Source organism: Notolabrus celidotus, chromosome 6 (assembly GCF_009762535.1).
Source record: "Notolabrus celidotus isolate fNotCel1 chromosome 6, fNotCel1.pri, whole genome shotgun sequence".
In the NCBI taxonomy this organism is placed as follows: domain Eukaryota; kingdom Metazoa; phylum Chordata; class Actinopteri; order Labriformes; family Labridae; genus Notolabrus; species Notolabrus celidotus.
The window spans coordinates 37,680,566-37,701,794 of NC_048277.1; the positions used below are offsets into that span (position 1 = coordinate 37,680,566).

General features: G+C 48.0%; 2 protein-coding genes across 2 annotated transcripts in view; both read right to left on the reverse strand.

The window, feature by feature from the left end:
* LOC117814242 (protein NLRC3-like) overlaps window positions 1-12,899 on the reverse strand; it is a 29,890-nt gene extending 16,991 nt beyond the window's left edge. Inside the window, exons 1-2 of the mRNA XM_034685462.1 lie at window positions 12,771-12,899; window positions 9,816-10,014 (exon numbers count right to left, since the gene is read on the reverse strand). Of these exons, the coding sequence (XP_034541353.1) occupies window positions 9,816-10,000 (185 nt within the window). The 5' untranslated portion in view covers window positions 10,001-10,014; window positions 12,771-12,899. The remainder of the gene's footprint in view (window positions 1-9,815; window positions 10,015-12,770) is intronic.
* LOC117814240 (NACHT, LRR and PYD domains-containing protein 12-like) lies at window positions 1,405-9,496 on the reverse strand. The gene is made up of 9 exons (XM_034685461.1): window positions 9,196-9,496; window positions 8,164-8,371; window positions 6,087-7,887; window positions 5,827-6,000; window positions 5,353-5,526; window positions 3,227-3,400; window positions 2,961-3,134; window positions 2,122-2,168; window positions 1,405-1,997 (listed from the first exon to the last, which is right to left on the reverse strand). Exons 1-9 carry the CDS (start codon window positions 9,289-9,291, stop codon window positions 1,468-1,470), a joined length of 3,378 nt encoding a protein of 1,125 aa, XP_034541352.1. The 5' UTR covers window positions 9,292-9,496; the 3' UTR covers window positions 1,405-1,467.
* Window positions 12,900-21,229: the final 8,330 nt, after the last annotated feature.

The following is a 21,229-nucleotide window of genomic DNA, read 5'->3' on the forward strand; positions in this document are numbered from 1 at the left end:
GTGTGTGTGTGAGTGTGTGTGTGTTTGTGTGTGTTTGTGTGTGTTTGTGTGTGGTGTGTTTGTGTGTGTGGTGTGTGTGAGTGTGTGTGTGTGTGTGGTGTGTTTGTGTGTGTTTGTGTGTGGTGTGTTTGTGTGTGTGGTGTGTGTGAGTGTGTGTGGTGTTTGTGTGTGGTGTGTGTGTGTGTGTGTGTGTGTGTGAGAGTGTGTGTGGTGTGTGTGTGTGTGTGTGTGTGTGTGTGTGTGTGTGTGGTGTGTTTGTGTGTGTGTGGTGTGTGTCAGTGTGTGTGTGTCAGTGTGTGTGTGGTGTGTTTGTGTGTAAGTGTGGTGTGTGTGTGTGTGTGTGTGTGTGTGTGTGTGTGTGTGTGTGTCTGGTGTGTTTGTGTGTGTGTTGTGTTTGTGTGAGTGTGTGTGTTTGTGTGTGTTTGTCTTTGTGTGTTTGTGTGAGTGTTTGTGTGTGTGTGTGTGTGTGTGTCAGTGTGTGTGTGTGTGTGTGTGTGGTGTGTTTGTGTGTGTTTGTGTGTGGTGTGTTTGTGTGTGTGGTGTGTGTGAGTGTGTGTGGTGTTTGTGTGTGGTGTGTGTGTGTGTGTGTGTGTGTGTGTGAGTGTGTGTGGTGTGTGTGTGTGTGTGTGTGTGTGTGTGTGGTGTGTTTGTGTGTGTGTGGTGTGTGTCAGTGTGTGTGTGTCAGTGTGTGTGTGGTGTGTTTGTGTGTAAGTGTGGTGTGTGTGTGTGTGTGTGTGTGTGTGTGTGTGTGTGTGTGTGTGTGTGTGTGTGTGTGTGTGTGTGTGTCTGGTGTGTTTGTGTGTGTGTTGTGTTTGTGTGAGTGTGTGTGTTTGTGTGTGTTTGTCTTTGTGTGTTTGTGTGAGTGTTTGTGTGTGTGTGTGTGTGTGTGTCAGTGTGTGTGTGTGTGTGTGTGTGTGTGTGGTGTGTTTGTGTGCAAGTGTGGTGTGTTTGTGTGTGTGTGTGTGTATGTATGTGTATGTGTGTGTGTGTGTGTGTGGTGTGTGTGTGTGTGTACGTGTAGTGTGTGTGTGTGTGTTTGTGTGTGTGTTTGTGTTTGTGTGTGCGTGTTTGTGGTGTGTGAGTTTGTGGTGTGTGCGTGTGTATTTGTGTGTGCGTGTGTGTGTTTGTGTAGTCTGTGTGTTTGTGTGGTGTGTGTGTTTGTGTGTCTGATTTGTGTGTGTGGTGTATGTCTGTGTGTGTGTGTTTGTGTGTGTGTGTGTGTGTGTGTGAATGTGTGTAGTGTGTTTGTGTGTGTGTATGTATGTGTGTTTGTTTGTGTGTGTGTGTTTGTGTGTGTGTGTGTGTGTTTGTCTGAGTGTGTGTATGTTTGTGTGCGTGTGTGTGTGTGTGATGTTTGTGTGTGTGTGTGTGTGTTTGTGTGTGGTGTGTGTGTGTGTGTGTGTGTGTGTGTGTGTGTGTGTGGTGTGTGTGTGTGTGGAGAGGAGGAGACTCTCCCTGCTACACAGATCACACACACACTGAGGAACCATAAGACCCAAACCAAAACCCAAACCCAGGATACAGAGGTTCAGTGAAGGAGGTTCTGAAGGTGTGGAGGTGGATCAGAGAGTCAGAGGAGACTCTGTAGAAGGACAGAGTGCCAGCAGGACAGTCCACATACACTGCTACTCTGTGAGAGACAGAGGACGAGGAGAGAGGGAGGACTGTTTCTCTGTTATTGTGACAGACAGAGTAACGTTCATCAGAGCAGAACAGACTCCAGGACTGATCATTATATCCAAACTCACAGTTACTGCCTCCTTTCCTTCTGATTCCTCTGTAACTCACTGATATATAAACCCCTCCTCTCCACTCGACCTCCCAGTAACAGCGACCAGTCAGACCATCTCTACACAGCAGCTGAGGCCAGGACTCAAATCTGTCTGGATGATCAGGATATGACTGATCCTCTTCCACATATGTCACCTTCCTGTTGTCTTCAGACAGTCTGAGGTTTCTGTTTGCTGTGTTTGAGTCCAGAGTGAGTTCACAGACATCTGATGGAGAGACAAAGACACAACACAGCAGCAGTTTATCATCAGACACACCTGAAGGCTTTATTCTTTGTTAGCTGACAGTCTGCTGTTTGGTCCTCATGAGTCAAACTGATTCCACACTTACACTTCTTCAGTCCAGGTTTTAACCACTGCTCTCCACCATGGTCCACCCTGGAGGAAGAAACACAGTCAGAGTGATGTTCAGTCCAACATGAGTCCTACCTGCTGTTCAACATGAAGCAGTGTTCCTCAGTTTGTCCCTGTGACAGAGAAACAGGCTGAATCTTTGGATCCAGAAAGTCCAGATTCTGCTTCTCATGTCCTCTTTGAAATCAGTAAAGAGGATTCCTGCTGAACCTTTGTTCTGTCACTTTAAAGAAGTGGTCTCTTTGTATGTGTCAGGAGTAAAAATCAATCATCCTAAACATCCTGTCTTATGGTTTCAGAGTGATGAAGACAGCTGGAGAACAATCATCAACATTCAGATCATTTCCACATGTCCTCCATGATGTCTCAGAGTCCCTGCTGAAACAAACAGCAGGTAGCAGCATGTATATGAAGCTGATGGTGACTGACAGGTCTGCTGCTGGTCTCCCTGAATGGAGCTGTGTCAGTAAACCAGTATATCTGGGCTGATGAAGCTCAATGAATACTGTTTGATCTCAGTGTTTAACCCAGTTCTGCAGCCAGTACTTTGAATCCATGTTTCTAACATCTGTAACTTCCTTAGTTCTGTTCCTGCTGAGATTCACTTCAATCTATCCTCTTCTTCTTCAGAGAGCAGACTCTGTACAGACCCCTGTGGACAGAAGAGTGTGTGTGTGTGTGTGTGTGTGTGTGTGTGTGTGTGTGTGTGTGTGTGTGTGTGTGTGTGTGTGTGTGTGTGTGTGTGTGTGTCATTGAGTGAGTGAGAGGTGTTTTCTTCTGCACATTCAGTGTTTGAGTTCTTGTTGTCTGTTATACCTCAGTGTTTTCAGTCTGCAGAGAGGATCCTTCAGTCCAGCAGACAGAAGCTTTACTCCTGAGTCTCCTGGATGGTTGTAGCTCAGGTCCAGCTCTCTCAGGTGGGAGTGGTTGGTGCTCAGAGCTGAGGCCAGAGAAGCACAGCCTTCCTCTGTGATCAGACATCCTGACAGACTGGATTTAGAAAGTAAATCATGCAGTTATTAAACATATAATGATTAATACTATTTATAAAAACCATAAGCATCATGAGCATGAAACCTGACCTGAGAGTTTCCAGGTTACAGTTTGGATCCTTTAGTCCAGAAGATAGCAGGTCCACTCCTGAATCCTGCAGGTCGTTGTTACTCAGGTCCAGCTCTCTCAGACTGGAGGACTGTGAGCTGAGGACTGAGGACAGAGCTTCACAGCTTCTCTCTGAGAGGTTACATCCAGTAAACCTGAAAGACGTGAAAATTAGACAAAAATGCTCTCATTAAAAGGACATGGATAGCAAATATTGTATTATTCCCACTTCTATTTATTACTCAACAAATGATAATTTTCTTCTTGATGCAGTTTTCTATGACCACTTATTGTTAGTCAACATGTAGAGTTTGACTAAATACAGTCCCCTCTGAAAGTATTGGAACAGTGAGGCCAATTCCCTTATTTTTGCTGTAGACTGGAAACATTTGGGTTTGACACCAAAAGATGAACATGAGACAAGAGATCAACATTTCAGCTTTTATTTCCAGGTATTTACATCTGGATCTGATACACAACTTAGAAGATAGCATTATTTGTAAAGGATCACCACATTTTTAGGTGAGCAAAACTATTGGAACAGATACACTTAAAATACATTAAAGTGAATAAGACTTAATATTTTGTTGCAAATCCTTTGCTTGCAATAACTGCATCAAGCCTGTGATCCATTGACATCACCAACCTTTTGCATTCTTCTTTTGTGATGCTTTTCCAGGCTTTCACTGCAGCCTCTTTCAGTTGTTGTTTGTTTTGAGGGGTTACTCCCTTCAGTCTCCTCTTTAGCAGGTCAAATGCATGCTCTATAGGGTTTAAGTCTGGAGATTGACTTGGCCAGTCTAAAAGCTTCCACTTCTTGCCCCTGATGAACTCCTTTGTTGTTTTTGCAGTGTGTTTGAGGTCATTATCTTGCTGCATGATAAAGGATCTCCCAATCAGTTTGGTTGCATATTTCTTTAAATTGGCAGACAAAATGTTTCTGTAGACTGACGAGTTCATTTTGCTGCTGCCATCATGTGTTACATCATCAATGAAGGTTAATGATCCCGTCCCAGAAGAAGCCATGCAAGCCCAAGCCATGACATTTCACAGATGAGCTTGTATGTTTGGGATCATGAGCAGATCCTTCCTTTCTCCAAACTTTAGCCTTTCCATCACTTTGGTAAAGGTTCATCTTTGTCTCATCAGTCCATAAAACTTTGTCCCAGATTTTTTGAGGCTCATCTCTGTACTTTTTTTGGCAAAATCCAGTCTGGCCTTCCTATTCTTTTTGCTAATGAGTGGTTTGCATCTTCTAGTGTAGCCTCTATATTTTTGTTTGTGAATGATTAACCTTCATTGATGATGTAACACATGATGGCAGCAGCAAAATGAACTCGTCAGTCTACAGAAACATTTTGTCTGCCAATTTTAAAGAAATATGCAACCAATCTGATTGGGAGATCCTTCTTCATGCAGCAAGATAATGACCTCAAACACACTGCAAATACAACAAAGGAGTTCATCAGGGGCAATAAGTGGAAGCTTTTAGACTGGCCAAGTCAATCTCCAGACTTAAACCCTATAGAGCATGCATTTTACCTGCTAAAGAGGAGACTGAAGGGAGTAACCCCCCAAAACAAACAACAACTGAAAGAGGCTGCAGTGAAAGCCTGGAAAAGCATCACAAAAGAAGAATGCAAAAGTTTGGTGATGTCAATGGATCACAGGCTTGATGCAGTTATTGCAAGCACAGGATTAAGTCAACAAAATATTAAGTCTTATTCACTTTAATGTATTTTAAGTGTATCTGTTCCAATAGTTTTGCTCACCTAAAAATGTGGTGATCCTTTACAAATAATGCTATCTTCTAAGTTGTGTATCAGATCCAGATGTAAATACCTGGAAATAAAAGATGAAATGTTGATCTCTTGTCTCATGTTCATCTTTTGGTGTCAAACCCAAATGTTTCCAGTCTACAGCAAAAATAAGGGAATTGACCTCACTGTTCCAATACTTTCGGAGGGGACTGTATATTGTTCCCTCTGACTTGTTTTCATTGAAGCCCTGAAAAACCTCTGAATCATGAGAATTTAATCTTGATGCCATTTTCAAATTGTTGAAATTCTGTAAGAGAGTGGAACTTTGCAATCAGTCTCAAACTGACCTGAGAGTTTCCAGGTTACAGTTTGGATCCTTTAGTCCAGAAGATAGCAGGTCCACTCCTGAATCCGGCAGGTTGTTGTTACTCAGGTCCAGCTCTCTCAGACTGGAGGACTGTGAGCTGAGGACTGAGGACAGAGCTTCACAGCTTCTCTCTGAGAGGTTACATCCAGTAAACCTGAAAGACGTGAAAATTAGACAAAAATGCTCTCATTAAAAGGACATGAATAGCAAAGATTGTATTATTCCCACTCTTATTTATTCCTCAACAAATGATTATTTTCTTCTTGATGCAGTTTTCTATGATCACTTATTGTTAGTCAACACGTAGAGTTTGACTAAATCTGTTGTTCCCTCTGACTTGTTTTCATTGAAGCCCTGTAAAACCTCAGAATCATGAGAATTTCATCTTGATGCCATTTTCAAATTGTTCAAATCCTGTAAGAGAGTGGAACTTTACAATCAGTCTCAAACTGACCTGAGAGTTTCCAGGTTACAGTTTGGATCCTTTAGTCCAGCAGAGAGCAGGTCCACTCCTGAATCCTGCAGGTCGTTGTTACTCAGGTCCAGCTCTCTCAGACTGGAGGACTGTGAGCTGAGGACTGAGGACAGAGCTTCACAGCTTCTCTCTGAGAGGTTACATCCACTCAGCCTGAAGAAGATGATGAGAACAAACAAAGGTTTCAGTTGTCATGAACAGAATGAATTCTATTTCAAATGTCTCACTCATGAACTCACACAGCTTTGTTGGAGGCTTTGATCACTGGCAGCAGCCTCAGAAGAGCCTCCTCTGAAGCAGAGAACTTCTTCAGGTCAAACACGTCCAGATCTTCCTCTGAGGACAGTAAGATGAAGACCAGAGCTGACCACTGAGCAGGAGACAGTTCCTCTGTGGAGAGACGTCCTGATCTCAGGGACCATTGGATCTCCTCCACTAGAGAACGATCATTCAGTTCATTCAGACAGTGGAACAGGTTGATGCTTCTCTCTGCAGACAGATCCTCACTGATCTTCTTCTTGATGTACTGGACTGTTTCCTGATTGGTCTGTGAGCTACTTCCTGTCTGTGTCAGCAGACCTCTCAGGAGAGTCTGATTGGTCTGCAGTGAGAGACCCAGGAGGAAGCGCAGGAACAAGTCCAGGTGTCCGTTTGGACTCTGTAAGGCCTGGTCCACAGCACTCTGATGGAGACGGTTCAGTTCAGGTTTGTCTCTTGAGACCTTAGAGATCAGGGACGTTGGTTGTTCTTCTGGTTGTTCTTGTTCCATCAGGTTGAGTCCAGACTTGGTGAAGGTCAGATGGACATGAAGAGCAGCCAGAAACTCCTGAACGCTCAGGTGGATGAAGCAGAACACCTGGTCCTGGTACAGTCCTCTCTCCTCTCTGAAGATCTGTGTGAACACTCCTGAGTACACTGAGGCTTCCTGGATCTTGATGCCACACTCTGTCAGGTCGGACTCATAGAAGATCAGGTTCCCTTTCTGCAGCTGATCAAACGCCAGTTTCCCCAGAGACTGGATCATCTCCCTGCTCTCTGGACTCCAGAGTGGATCAGTCTCAGATCCTCCATCGTACTTGATGCTCTTCAGTTTGGACTGGACCACCAGGAAGTGGATGTACATCTCAGTCAGGGTCCTGGGCAGCTCTCCTCCCTTTCTGGTCTTCAGCACATCCTCCAGAACTGTAGCAGTGATCCAGCAGAAGACCGGGATGTGGCACATGATGTGGAGGCTTCTGGAGGTCTTGATATGGGAGATGACTCTGCTGGCCTGCTCCTGGTCTCTGAACCTCTTCCTGAAGTACTCCTCCTTCTGAGGGTCAGTGAACCCTCTGACCTCTGTCACCATGTCAACACACTGAGGAGGGATCTGATTGGCTGCTGCAGGTCTTGTGGTGATCCAGAGGCGAGCAGAGGGGAGCAGGTTCCCCCTGATGAGGTTTGTCAGCAGCACATCCACTGAGGTGGACTTTCTAACATCAGTCAGGATCTGATTGTTGTGGAAGTCCAGAGGAAGCCGACACTCATCCAGACCATCAAAGATGAACAGAACCTGGAACTCTTCAAACCTGCAGAGTCCTGCTTCTCTGGTCTGAGTAAAGAAGTGATGAACAAGTTCCACCAAGCTGAACTTTCTCTCTCTCAGCACATTCAGCTCTCTGAAAGTGAAGGGGAATGTGAACTGGATGTCCTGGTGGTCTTTGTCTTCAGCCCAGTCCAGAGTGAACTTCTGTGTTAAGACTGTTTTCCCGATGCCAGCCACTCCCTTTGTCAGCACTGCTCTGATTGGTTGATCTCTTCCAGGTGAGCCTTTAAAGATGTCTTCTTGTCTGATGGTGGTCTCTGGTCTGTGTGGGGTCCTGGATGCTGCTTCAATCTGTCTGACCTCATGTTCATCATTGACCCCTCCAGTCCCTCCCTCTGTGATGTAGAGCTCTGTGTAGATCTGGTTCAGGAGGGTTGGGTTTCCTGCTTTAGCGATCCCCTCAAACACACACTGGAACTTCTCCTTCAGGTCAGACTTCAGTTTACGTCTGCACTCTGCAGCAGGAACAGTTCCTGAAAGAACCAAAGAGAAATGTGATGAATGATCTGAAGCTACAATCAGTCTGATGAATTTACACTTTCAGACATCAGGATGGATTTGATTTTCCTCCTCTCTGAAATCTCTTCATCAGCTGTGAACAGTTTCTCACAGCTCATAGATGTGATCCAAATGTGTGCATCATATTAACAGCAGAGTTTGAAATGTAAACCTCTCCCATGTTGTCTCCATTTCCTCTCTCCATCATGTTCAATGTGTTCAAATCCTCTTACTGCTCTGCAGACAGTCAGCCAGCTCCTCCTGCTTCATTCTCCTCAGGAAGTGCAGAGTGATCTCCAGAAAGGCCTCTCTGCTCCTCCTCTGCTCTTCATCCTCATCCTCCCTCTGACTCTCTAAGCATTCTGGGTAATCTGGACTCAGAGCTCTCTGGACCCTCTTCAGCTCGGTCTTTACAAAACTGATGATGTTCTCCTGGAGCAGCTGGAACAAAATAGAACATCAGATCATCTGTGACAGACAGAGAGCCTGCTGGTCTGCAGAGTCCAGCATGGAGACTGGATCACAATGCTGCTTCAGGATTTAGTCTGTGGATCCTGCCCTATTACCCCTCTAGAACACTACGCTCCCAGCATGCAGGCCTGCTCATCGTACCTAAAGTCTCTAAAAGTAGTATGGGAGGTAGAGCCTTCAGTTATCAGGCCCCTCTCCTTTGGAATCATCTACCAGTCAGGGTCCAGGAGGCAGACACCCTCTCTACTTTTAAGAGTAGGCTTCAAACTTTCCTTTTTGATAAAGCTTATAGTTAGAGCTGGATCAGGCTTGGACCAGCTCTTAGTTATGCTGCTATAGGCTTAGACTGACACACTGGGATCCTGTCTTTCCCTCTCTCTCCTCTCTCTGCCTGTCTCTTACTTTAACTCTTCCTGTCCCATTAAAGTTACTAACCATAGACCTTTCTGGAGTCCCTGAGCTCCCTTGTCCCGTAGGTTCCTCTGGATCTCTGCTGCTGTGGACGTGCCAGACTCCAGCTGCTACAACTACTACTATCCGTCTCCCCACTATCATCTCTCTCTCTCTTCATCTCCCTCTATCCCTCTCTCCAACACGGTCTCAGCAGATGTGTGTCTAACATGAGTCTGGTCCTGCTGGAGGTTTCTGCCTGTTAAAGGAACTTTGTCCTTGCCACTGTAACTTGCTAAATGCTGCAAAGTGCTAAATTCCTGCGATCAGGAAACAGAAACATCCAAACAGAATGAGTGTGTGCTCTGATTCTCAGGAGGAGCTGTGTTTGTACATTTACTCACCATCAATATGGAGTCCAGCTGTGTTTGATGCTGCTGGGCAGACTGACCAATGGGAGCCTCTGATCTCTGAACTCTGTGGAACAAATAGAACATCATGTAGTGTATATAATATAATGACACACAGTGTTGGTGTGATAGATTCTATGTAGTGGATCCTGGTAGAAACACTGCTGGATCCTCCTACAAACACAGGACACACATGAAGATACTACATGCTGAGTACAGTTATCTCTGCCTCCAATCCTGTTTACTGCTGTTGATCCTGATAGAAACACAACGAGGGACAAATGTTCACCTTCACAGAGAAAACACCGACCACAGTTACAAATGTTTCACACACAACAACAGGAAGTTCACTTTGAGAGGCTTACCGCTCATCAGCACTCATCTCTCCAGACTTGAAGTCAACAGGTGGGCTCATAGACCGGTCACTCTTTAAGGACACACAGCTGGGTCCAGGTCCAGGAGAGCTTGGACTCTGAAGTGGGACTCTGACAGAATCACAAACACTGATGAACAAACATGAACTCTGAAAATCTTCCAGGTTTGAGTGCTGCTGAAATTTACTACAAACTTTTCTAATGTTTGATTCTGATAAAAACTCTGTGATCGATTATTACCTTAGACCATCAGACTGACGTCCATCTTTGAAGTTAATGAGTATGCCCATAGACCGGTCACTCTTTAAGGACACACAGCTGGGTCCATCTCCAGGTCCAGGTCCAGGTCTCTGAGCTTCATGTTCCTCACACAGAGTGGTTTTAGAGGGAGGGGCTCCCTCCTCTCCAACCTCACACTGATCCATAGCAGAGCCTCCACCTTCACACAAACACAACAACATGTTCATCATTACAACCACAGACTGTAGAATAAATGGACGTAGTCTCCGTGACGTCCCCCATCTGTTCCTGAAGCGCTGTTCTGAAGATTGTTGGCGGGTGCCATATTGGAAATGCTGAACTCAACCTAACTTCGTCCAAGTTAGTCTGCGGTAAAGAGGCGGACCTTTAGCCTTTACACTAACAGCTACAGGGTGACCGTCTGTCAATCAAGTCAGGCATGCCCTTATTTGGGCAAAGCTCGTTAGTGTAATATCTTTATAAATATTCAGTTATAGAATAATTCACCCCGTACAGTGTGTGCTGAGAGAGAAATGAGATATTCAGACCTAAACTGTTTTTTGAACCAGGCTGTAAACATGTTTATTTCTGCTGTAAAGATCGTCTTCTTTGAATGGGTGTGTATGTGGTTTCCTGTGTTTCTGCAGCCAGCCTCTAGTGGACGCTCGAGGAACTGCAGTTTTTACCACCCCCACATGGTCTTCATATTTTAAGACCTGAGGTTTCCGCTTGATTACAACAAGCTTTACACCACAGCAGGGGCGCCACCAGGGATTTTGGGCCCCATGACAAAATATCACATTGGACCCCATCACCAAAGACCACAAGAACCCTGTGCAACTGCTGTAACCACATCTCCAGGATCCAATCGACCCAGACGTGACATTAAAACAGACTAAATCCCTCAATGCTTCAACCTGCCCAGCATCCAAAACAGACTATAGGCTGTAGCTTATGTAGCTTAGCTATAGCTTTGTTTTTAGAGGCTTTAGTAATAGTACAGATAGAGAGAGAAAGAAGAGATTCACACAGACCCCCTTCAATAATGCTAATTGACATGCTGCGTTGCTCACCTTCTTGTTCATGGGGTTGGGGGGAGTTGTGGGGAGACAGGTCACCTGCTGACATATCAGCTGCTGAGTCTGGTAGGGAGGGCGGGGAAACCCATTTAGTATAATTAGCTACAACGTAGTTCATCTCATTGTGGACATCAAACTAGCAAACAGGTTGATTTGAACCACTCAAAGACTACACCAACCTTTCCTGGAGAAGAACTGGGTGACATACTGTCGCCCTTTCTTCTCTCTCTCCTTTCTTTCCCTCCTTTTCTGGGACCCAGACTTTGTCTTTCCAGACCTTTTAGCTGCCTTTCTGTGCACTGTGCAACTTCTGTCTGACTGCAGCACAGCTGATTAGAGCGAGTCAGGCTGGGCTGGACCATTTCATGCTGATACAGGGGGGGGGGGGAGGGGGGGGTTAACATGAATTTTCCCAAATAAAGTAGAGTTCTCTGATATACATTTTATGAAGACAACGGGACCGTTTTTTAAATTGCCTTATTTTGAATAATGTTTTTATTTCTTTATTTTTATTTCTTATTATTTTCGGGCCCCCTGTCAGTCATGGGCCCTTAGAATCTTTCTAACGTTTCCCCCTATACGGCGCCACTGCACCACAGAGACACACACTGCTCTCTGTCACAGTGTCATTCCTGCTTCTACCACCAGATGGAGCCACACTCATTATAGTCTCTGTGAGGGGCGCTCACTCTGACTACTTGTGTGTGTGTGTGTGTGTGTGTGTGTGTGTGTGTGTGTGTGTGTGTGTGTGTGTGTGTGTGTGTGCTCAGTATTCTTGTCTTTTTTCCCTCTCCCTTTTCATGGCTTATGATATTAGTGGTTACTCCTTTGGGGTCACTTTAAGACCCCCCCCCCAGTTCACACTCTGTTTCCACAGCTCTACCTGCTTCAAAGTGTGTTAACACTCTGTTTCCACAGTTCTACCTGCTTCAAAGTGTGTTAACACTCTGTTTCCACAGCTCTACCTGCTTCAAAGTGTGTTAACACTCTGTTTCCACAGCTCTACCTGCTTCAAAGTGTGTTAACACTCTGTTTTCTAAAGTCCTAAACCTGTAGGATCGATGGCTGTAGCTGTGACTTGAGGCAAGATGAAGAAATGTAAATAATAGAACTCCTGCAGGCCACCGCCAGTCGAAGTTAAGCTACTTCAATGATTAACATTTCATTTCCGGTTTCACAATAAAAGTCCCCTCATGTTACGTAGTCCCAAAAACTTTACTTTGAAAGGGCTATAACAGGAAGCAGCATGTTGTCAGGTGTAGTAACTTCACACTTTGAATAAAGTACCTGTAGATGCCTCTAAATATTTAGCCTCTAAATGAATGAGCACACTTTCTTCCAAATGTCCATTCTATTCAAAATGAAAAGTCTCTCCCAAATATAACATTTCTTATTGATAGAAATAACAGGAGTTGGTTGTGTTAATAAAGACATAGAAACACAAACATATGTGCTGGTGTCCCAGTTTCAAAATAGAAGTAGACAGTCATGAAATTTGGATTTCCCTTCTACAATACAACATCTTCAGATCAAACATATCTCGACGAGGAAACAGAGCTCGATACAACACCGGATGCTCCCTTGGGCGGTGCCGAAGTGGGACAGGATGTAACCCTTTATGTGTCGCATGAAGCTCATGTTTCCCCCTTCAACCTTAATATTGGGGGGGACATTTCAGCCATCGCTTGAGGTCGGTAGGGACCCGTCCCTCCGGTCCATACACAATCCTCCAAGGCTGCTATGTTAGCCTGTGGCCCCGTTAGCCTCTGCTACATCTGCTAAGTGCGTCTCCCCTCTGTAGAACTGGCATAAAAGGACTTCAACACATTCAGACCCCCCTGGCTCTAGAAGGCACAGACCGGGAACACAGTCCTACCTTGTATTGATCCACGCGCAGCTTCACAGGTGGGGATAAACAGGGGAAAGGGCGAGGAACGGGAGAGACCTGAACCAGACTTCTCCCTCTTCAGCAGAAAACGAAAGTGAAACTGAACTCTGTGCTCCCTATGAGGGGCACGCAGTGGCGATTCTAGGACTTCTTTTCAGGGGGGACCAATAGGGGGCCAATGCTATTGTAACGGCCATGGGGGCCTGTGTGAGGTATTCTGTCATGTTTAGGAGCTTGCAGTTAAGCGCTTCTGATTGGTTACTGGGTTTATGTTAGAGTGCTGGGGAGCAAGGGCTGCTGGGAAAGTATTGTGTTGCACCATGACTCAGAGTGTGAGTGTCTCTATGCTTCCCATGACTTCTGTCTGTTGAGTTGACGTTAATAAACAGTACCACCTGGAGGCGAGCGGTGTATGGGTCACAGGTGTAATTTAAATCTGCAATTACTGTCTCACTGCCTCTTACTTTGGTGAAGCTCGCCACATTGGTGTCAGAAGTGGGATTTGTAAAGCTACTGATAAAGAGTAATGGAGAGAGACATTGCAGACCTGGAGAGAGCCATTGAGCAAACAACCCGAGAAATGGACCAGCTTGGAGTGAAGCTTTTTCGGGATGACAGAGTGGCTACTCGCCCAGATGGTGCCAGTGCAGCGCGACCCCATCGCCCCCTGGAGGAGGAAGGTGGATCTGCGAGAGAGGAGCAGAGGGCTGCTGAACCTGATCTCTCCTCATTTATCTTCAGAGGTCACAATGCTGGTGAGCCATTTCTACCCTACGCTGCTGTTGTGGGTGGCGCACCAGCAACACAGACTTCTACACCTGGGTTGGTGCGACCTGCTGCTGGTCCTAAAACCCCAGCCAAGTTGCCAAAGTACAACGGGATGATACCGCTGGAGCCATACCTCTCCCAAGTTCAGCTAGCAGCATGGCACAGTGGCTGGAACAATGAAGAAACTGCTGTCCACTTGGCTCTGGCCCTGGAGGGTGCTGCGCTACAGGTGCTCCTCGACCTGACCCCAGCGGAGCAACGGGACTTCAGCAACCTGACCACGGCACTGGAACGGCGGTTTGGACAGCGACTCTTCACACAGCAGAGCAGGGAGCGCCTGGCTGGCCGTTACCGCAGAGAGGGAGAGAGCTTGGGAACCTTCGCCGCTGATGTTAAAGTGCACGCCCAGCATGGTTACCCAAGGTTCGACACCGACGCCCAGGAGGAGCTGGCTCTCCACGCCTTCCTGCAGGGACTTACACCTGAGCAGCTGCGCCAGCATGTCCGCCTTGCCATGCCACAGACTCTTCGTGCGGCTCTCGAGGAGGCTGAGAGGGCTGAGGTAGTGCTCTCATCTCAGCCCGCACAGCAGAAAGCCCTTGCCCCACGACAACCTGTCCGGCTGGCCGCCTTTCAAGAGGAGGGGGAAGTGGAGGAGGTCTGCCAGCTTCGGCCCCCACCACCCAAGCGACAACCACCCCGGCGACACGACCGCTGCTACCGATGTGATGAACCGGGACACTTTGCTCGAGACTGCCCAGCCCCAACCCCGAAAGCCAGGGTCCCCCGGCCGGGGGGAAACGACGACGGGGTGGTGTAGCGAGGGGCCCATCACTCCAGCCTCCTGTTCCCCTCGAAGATCAGCATTGCAAAGTTGGCCGTGTAGGCCGCACCACTGGACTGTACCTGAACTGCCAACTAGACGGCCAGCCCTGCCGAGCCCTGATAGATTCTGGGTCCACAATTTCCCTGGTGCGTCCTGGGGTCCTCCCCGGCACGACTGGCCCCCTTTCCGGAGCATGGGTGCAAACTTCAACTCAGATGACTACAGTGACAGGACAAAGAGCTGACATGAGAGCGACTAAGACATTGTGTGTCCGGGTTGGAGCCCAGGATTCGACACAGGTGTTCTGGCTTGCTGATATCCAGGACCCCTGCATCATTGGCCTGGACCTGCTGACCTGCTGGGGAGCCGTAGTCAACGTGCCAAAGAGAACCATCACGGTTGGTGGGGAGGTCCTGTCACTAGAGCCTGACCAGAGGAAGGGTCCCAGGCCTAAATACCAGCGAGCCAGCTGCCAGGCTGCCCCTGCTACACACGCACCTGGACTCGCCGCCAAACCCCAGCAGCCCAAGCCAAGCTGTCAGACCAAGTTACCGGTCAGCATGGCCACCAACACCTGCAACGCAGAGGCTGGCAGCCCGCCCAAGCCAGTGCAAGTCACGATGCCTCAACCTGTCGCTCCTCCATCCAACGAAACAGCTGAAGCTATAGAGGACTTATGGCAACGCAGCAGTGATGGCCTTGACTCCCACCAACAGCAGCAGCTGAAAAACATCCTCAGCGACTTTGCCGACATCTTTGCTGCCAGGGATAAAGATTGCACGCAGACTGGACTGGTACAGCATTCAATCGAGACCGGTTCAGCACAACCCATCCGGCTGCGTCCCCATCGGATGGCACTCTCGAAGCGGCAGGCAGCGGAGGAACTAATCCGGGAGATGGCTGCTGCCGGTGTGATCGAGCCCTCCAACAGCCCGTGGGCGGCACCGGCGGTCTTGGTGAGGAGGAAGGATAGTCGCTGGCGCTTCTGTGTGGATTATCGTCGCCTTAATGCTGTCACCAAAAAGGACTCCTACCCGCTCCCTCGCATTGACGACGCCCTGGACTACATCGCAGGATCCTGCTGGTTCAGTTCTCTCGATCTGCGCAGTGGCTACTGGCAGGTAGAACTGGCACCTGAAGCAAGACCAAAGACCGCCTTCACAATCGGGCAGGGGCTGTGGCAGTTCCGCGTCATGCCATTTGGGCTCTGCAATGCACCAGCCACCTTTGAAAGGTTGATGGAGAGGGTTCTGGCAGACGTACCCCGAAGTCGCTGTGTTGTGTACCTCGACGACCTTCTGGTGCACGCCGACGATTTCAGCAGAGCCCTAAACAACCTGGTCGAAGTCTTCACTGCCATACGCCAAGCTGGACTGAGACTAAACCCTACCAAGTGTCGTCTGTTGTCCAGGGAGACTACATTTCTGGGCCATGTGGTCAGTGCTGACGGTGTGGCTACTGACCCAGCGAAGGTGGTTTCTGTCAGAGACTGGCCAACACCTGCAAACGTCAGGGAGCTGCGCAGCTTTCTTGGCCTGGCCTCGTACTATCGTCGCTTCGTCCGCAACTTTGCCACCATCGCCAGCCCACTTCACCGTCTGACCAACAAGGGCCAACCTTTCCACTGGGACGACACCTGTGCCGCAGCCTTTTCCGAGCTCCAAGCAATCCTCACCATGGCCCCGGTGTTGGCTTACCCCGATCCCCAGCAGGCCTTCATCGTGGACACCGATGCCAGTAACGTTGGGGTCGGGGCCGTCCTCTCACAGAAGGGAGAAGAGGGTGAGCGGGCTGTGGCCTACTTCAGTCGTGCCCTGAACCGAGCAGAAAAGAACTACTGTGTCACTCGACGTGAACTGCTGGCTGTGGTTCTGGCACTGCGGCACTTCCGGCCGTACCTGCTTGGCAGCCACTTCCTGATCCGCACTGATCATGCTTCCCTTGCCTGGCTCCTGAACTTTAAGAACCCAGAAGGACAAGTCGCACGGTGGCTTGAGGCCCTTCAAGGATACGACTTTGACATCGAGCACCGTGCGGGGCGGCAACACAGCAACGCTGACGCGCTTTCCAGGCGCCCATGTGCAGCAATGGAGTGTCGTTACTGCCGTCGACAGGAGGAGCGGGAGACAGGGACACTGATGGTAGCCGCAGCCCAGTTGAACAGTCAAACAAAGGAGCTGCTTCCACTGACCGGCCAGCAGCTTCAGCAGCAGCAGGAGGCCGACACAACGCTCGCACTGGTGAGGAGCTGGCTGGAGGCGGGCCAGCGCCCGGAGTGGACAGTCGTGTCATCATTGGGGCCTGAGGTAAAGGCCTATTACTCACAGTGGGGCAACTTCGAGCTCTGTGATGGACTGGCCTATCGGAGATGGCAGGCTCCCAACCGGGGGCACAACATCCTGCAACTCTTGGTTCCCAGGGCGCTCCGTCCCCAAGTTCTGCAGAGTGTCCATGGCTTGGTGGGGGCGGGACACTATGGGAATGCAAAGACACTCCACCGTCTCAGGGGTCGGTTCTACTGGCCTGGCTGTCGACAAGATGTGGAGTTGCATGTGCATTGTTGCGACACCTGCACAGCCCAGAAGGGGCCTACTCGTCGCTCACGAGCCCCACTGCAGCAGTACCTGGTGGGAGCCCCGATGGAACGCATTGGGGTGGACATCCTGGGACCTTTTCCTGTCACTGACTCTGGTAACCGCTATGTCCTTGTGGCTATGGATTATTTCACTAAGTGGCCCGAGGCATATGCGGTGCCTGACCAGAGTGCCATTACGACGGCGGAGCGGTTGGTGGAAGAGATGTTTGCCCGCTTCGGGGTCCCAGCTGAGTTACACAGCGACCAGGGCCGTAACTTCGAGTCCCAGGTCTTCGCAGAGGTGTGTCGGCGATTGGGAGTTAGCAAGACCAGGACCACTCCACTCCACCCTCAGAGCGACGGACTGGTGGAGCGCTTCAACTGCACCCTTGCCACCCAGCTTGCTATTCTCACCAGCCAGCATCAGCGGGACTGGGACCGCCATCTGCCCCTTGTTCTATGGTCCTACCGCACGGCTGTCCAGGAGTCCAGCCACTGCACGCCTGCTGCTCTCATGTTTGGGCGGGAGCTACGGACACCAGTTGACTTGGTGTTTGGGGCCCCGCCTGAGCCTGAGGTTGCCGGGAGGAGCGAGGTTGATTACTTCTGTAAGCTGAAGGAGCGTCTTCGAGTGGTCCACGACTACACCCGCCAGGCACAAGTCGACTCCGGAGTGCGACAGAAGAGGGCCTACGACACTCGGTGCCGGGGGCAGCCTTTCGTGCCTGGGGACAAGGTCTGGGTCTACTGTCCTAGTCGAAAAAGAGGGGTTTGTCCCAAGCTCTGCAGCCACTGGAAAGGGCCTGGTGAGGTTCTGGACAAGCTGTCTGATGTGGTCTACCAGGTGCGGATGCCCCTGGGGCCTCTCAAGAGGAGGATGACACCGGTGCGCCGCCTACCAGCCAGAATGACTCTCCCCCTGTTGCCTCTCCTGTGGACCTGAGGCGGCCTGTTCGCAGGCGGCGTCAGCCAGGTCACCTGCGGGACTATTTGTTGGGAGATGGGGTTGTCGGGGACGACTGACCCCTCCGGTGGGAGCTATGTAACGGCCATGGGGGCCTGTGTGAGGTATTCTGTCATGTTTAGGAGCTTGCAGTTAAGCGCTTCTGATTGGTTACTGGGTTTATGTTAGAGTGCTGGGGAGCAAGGGCTGCTGGGAAAGTATTGTGTTGCACCATGACTCAGAGTGTGAGTGTCTCTATGCTTCCCATGACTTCTGTCTGTTGAGTTGACGTTAATAAACAGTACCACCTGGAGGCGAGCGGTGTATGGGTCACAGGTGTAATTTAAATCTGCAATTACTGTCTCACTGCCTCTTACTTTGGTGAAGCTCGCCACACTATATTTTAGGGGGCACCCAATTGCCTTGTGTTTGAATTGTGCTCTACAAATAAACTTCCTTGTATTTATTAGGGATGGGAATTCCGGCTCTGTTTAGAGTTTATTAAATAGCTCTTATTTTAATTCTAGAAGAGACAGTATCAGATGAATCTAGCATATCTGACCTCACCTCTGCTTTCTGTCTCCCTCAGAGCACCAAGGTCCATGTAACCTTTTGTCTCAGCATATGTAAGTACAAAATAAGCTATCATCTCTCTGTTCACCTAAACATTATTAAAACTATACCTTCACTGATCCCTGCTCTCTTTCTTTCCTTTGTCTGCCTGTCTCTGCATATCTCTCTCTCTCTCTCTCTCTCTCTCTCTCTCTTGTTCTCTCTCTGTTTTTCATCCTTTAAGGTTCCACTTTGATGAGGAGCTCTTTATTTTACAGGGATATATGGTCTTACTGTGGTCTTAATTGTGTATTTGTATAAACAGTATATTTCATTCAACATTGAAAAGACATCTCTAGCAGTGATTCTTTGACATCCACTTTCACTTCAAGATGGGAATTATGACACTGTGGCCATCTCTCCCAAGATGCAGTGGCGGAGCCAGGGGGTGGCCATGGACACCTCTGAAAACTGATTGGCTCCCCCAGTGGCCACCCTGAAATTCTTAAACATGATTGGCCATTTGCCATGTCAGAGGCATTACTTATATTTAAATCAGTTATTGTGTTGTTGTGTTTCAAGCTGCAGAGACAGCAGTTTCTGTGGATTTGAATATTATTTTTGCTGATGCTTTGATTTTGGACAATCATCTTCATTTTGAGTCCTTAAAGAGTTCAGCAGATTTAAAGGTGACATATCATGCAAAATTGACTTTTTAATGGTTCTTTACCTGAAATATGTGTCCCTGGCATGTCTACAAACCCCCCAAGAATGAAAAAAATCCATTCTACCCCTGTTCTGATTTCTACACCTTTCTGTAAATGTGTGTGAAACGAGCCGTTTCAGACTTCCGTGTTTTTGTTACGTAACAACAATATCCGGTCTGTCACGGAGTCAGAGCTCGGAGCTTGTTCAGCCCATAGACTGTATAAAATAATACTGAATCCCTCCCCCGTTTTTCATTACCTGCACAAATATGTGCCAACAAGGAGCTTAGGAGGGAGGCATGCTAGTTGTAGGCTTTCTTAATAAACGCAAAGGTCGGTTTGACTCCCCACGTCTGCAGATTTGAAGATATAGTGGATGATTTTTATTTGTCATGGATAAGTGCTAGCGCTAATTAGCATAGCCACATAGCTATATGTTCATAGCTGTAGCTGTAGCTGTGTACCAAGACACACGTCGACATACTGACAAATAAAACAACAAGAAACACTAAATCTGTGACCAATCCTTCATAAAAGGTCCTGCTGCCTTTCTGGCAGAGGTCGGTTTTACTCCCCACGTCTGCAGATTTGAAGATCTAGTGGATGATTTATCATGGATAAGTGCTAGCGCTAGTTAGCATAGCCACATAGCTACATGTTCGTAGCTGTGTACCAAGACACACGTCTACATACTGATAAATAAAACAACAAGAAACACTAAATCTATGACCAATCCTTCAGAAAGGTCCTGCTACAGGCGCCTCTCCGTCAGGATCAGATTCAGAGGGTTGAAGTAACGCGATCTCTGAGCAGCCGTGTATATTCAGCCAACATGTAAACATTAGATCAACGTGCTGGAGAGCCGAGGCACATCCACTTCCGGAGGGGGCGTGGTCAGAGGGAAAACAGAGTGTTCTGATGAGGAATGAAGAAAAGGACTTTTCAGGCATGCCAAAATCTGATTTCAAAGTGTTTTTTTGAGCATAAACTTTAAATACATGTTTTTGGGACCTCTTAGACCAATATATGTTGATGAAAAAAGCGTGATATGTCCCCTTTAAATGTTGACACTCTGTCGAGTTACATTATTAATCTTAACATTAGAAATCTACAAATTTGTAACATTTGTTAAATTATTCTATGAAAAGAAGTTCAAGTAGATGTGATTATTGGAGGTAACCCTACTAGGTTTGGGGTGAGCCCCTAATGTTTTCCACGCCTGGCCACCCCTTAACAGTCAGTGCCCCAGTTTGGCCACCCAGGTCAAAACTGTCTGGCTCCACCACTGCCAAGATGAAAGTCTCTGTGAGTAGTGAAAGAGCGTATCCATTTTTTAACATGGTTACTCTCTTCCATGTAGGCTGTATATGTATGTATTCTAATTTTTGAAACAACACAATGTGCACATATATCCTCTGGTATGTCGTGTGCCTTTGCATATCATATAAATAATCATGGTGGGCCGCCATGGCCAAAAATGCCAGGGCCATTTTTTGGTCCCAGTCCAGCCCTGGAGAAGAGTGTGCTTGTTTTATTTTCCAGCCGCTCCCGTCCCAAACACTAGCACAATAACCTGTTTCTCCCCTCACCCCGCCCCCATACAGCTGCGCTGTAACGACCAGCTAGCGCTCCTCTGAGGGAAAACAAATTACCCAGTGACAAGACATTATTTTCGCGGAGGGGGCCGGGAGGGGGCCAATCAGATTCCAGCAGGGGCCATGGCCCCGGTGTCCCCTCCCCTCCCTCCGCCAGTGGTGGCACGTGACAAACGTGTTACCATGGAAACACAGAAGATCAGACAGATGCATTACTATGATAGTCTGGGCTTTCTAACAACATTTAAGGTAAATCTAAATGTTAAATGTTGCTCCACGATCCTAAATATCTAGCTAATATGCAAATTTGCACTCCCGCCCAGCAGAAGTACCAAAATAAAAGCTTCATAAAGTGCTACAAAGAGCAACATGTCACATTAAGATTCAATGTTGAACATTTCCATTTATTATTTGGTTAGTAGTTATATACACTACCAGTCAAAAGTTTGGACACACCTTATCAATCAATGTTTTTTATTTA

What these genes read in the sequence shown, in the direction of transcription:
- LOC117814240 (XM_034685461.1), bottom strand. Translation starts at nt 9,291, where the DNA reads ATGATGTTCTATTTGTTCCACAGAGTTCAGAGATCAGAGGCTCCCATT. An exon ending in AGCTGGACTCCATATTGATG is followed by an intron (nt 8,372 to 9,195) that starts GTGAGTAAATGT and finishes ATTTTGTTCCAG; the next exon opens with CTGCTCCAGGAGAACATCAT. An exon ending in AAAGCCTCCAACAAAGCTGT is followed by an intron (nt 6,001 to 6,086) that starts GTGAGTTCATGA and finishes CATCTTCTTCAG; the next exon opens with GCTGAGTGGATGTAACCTCT.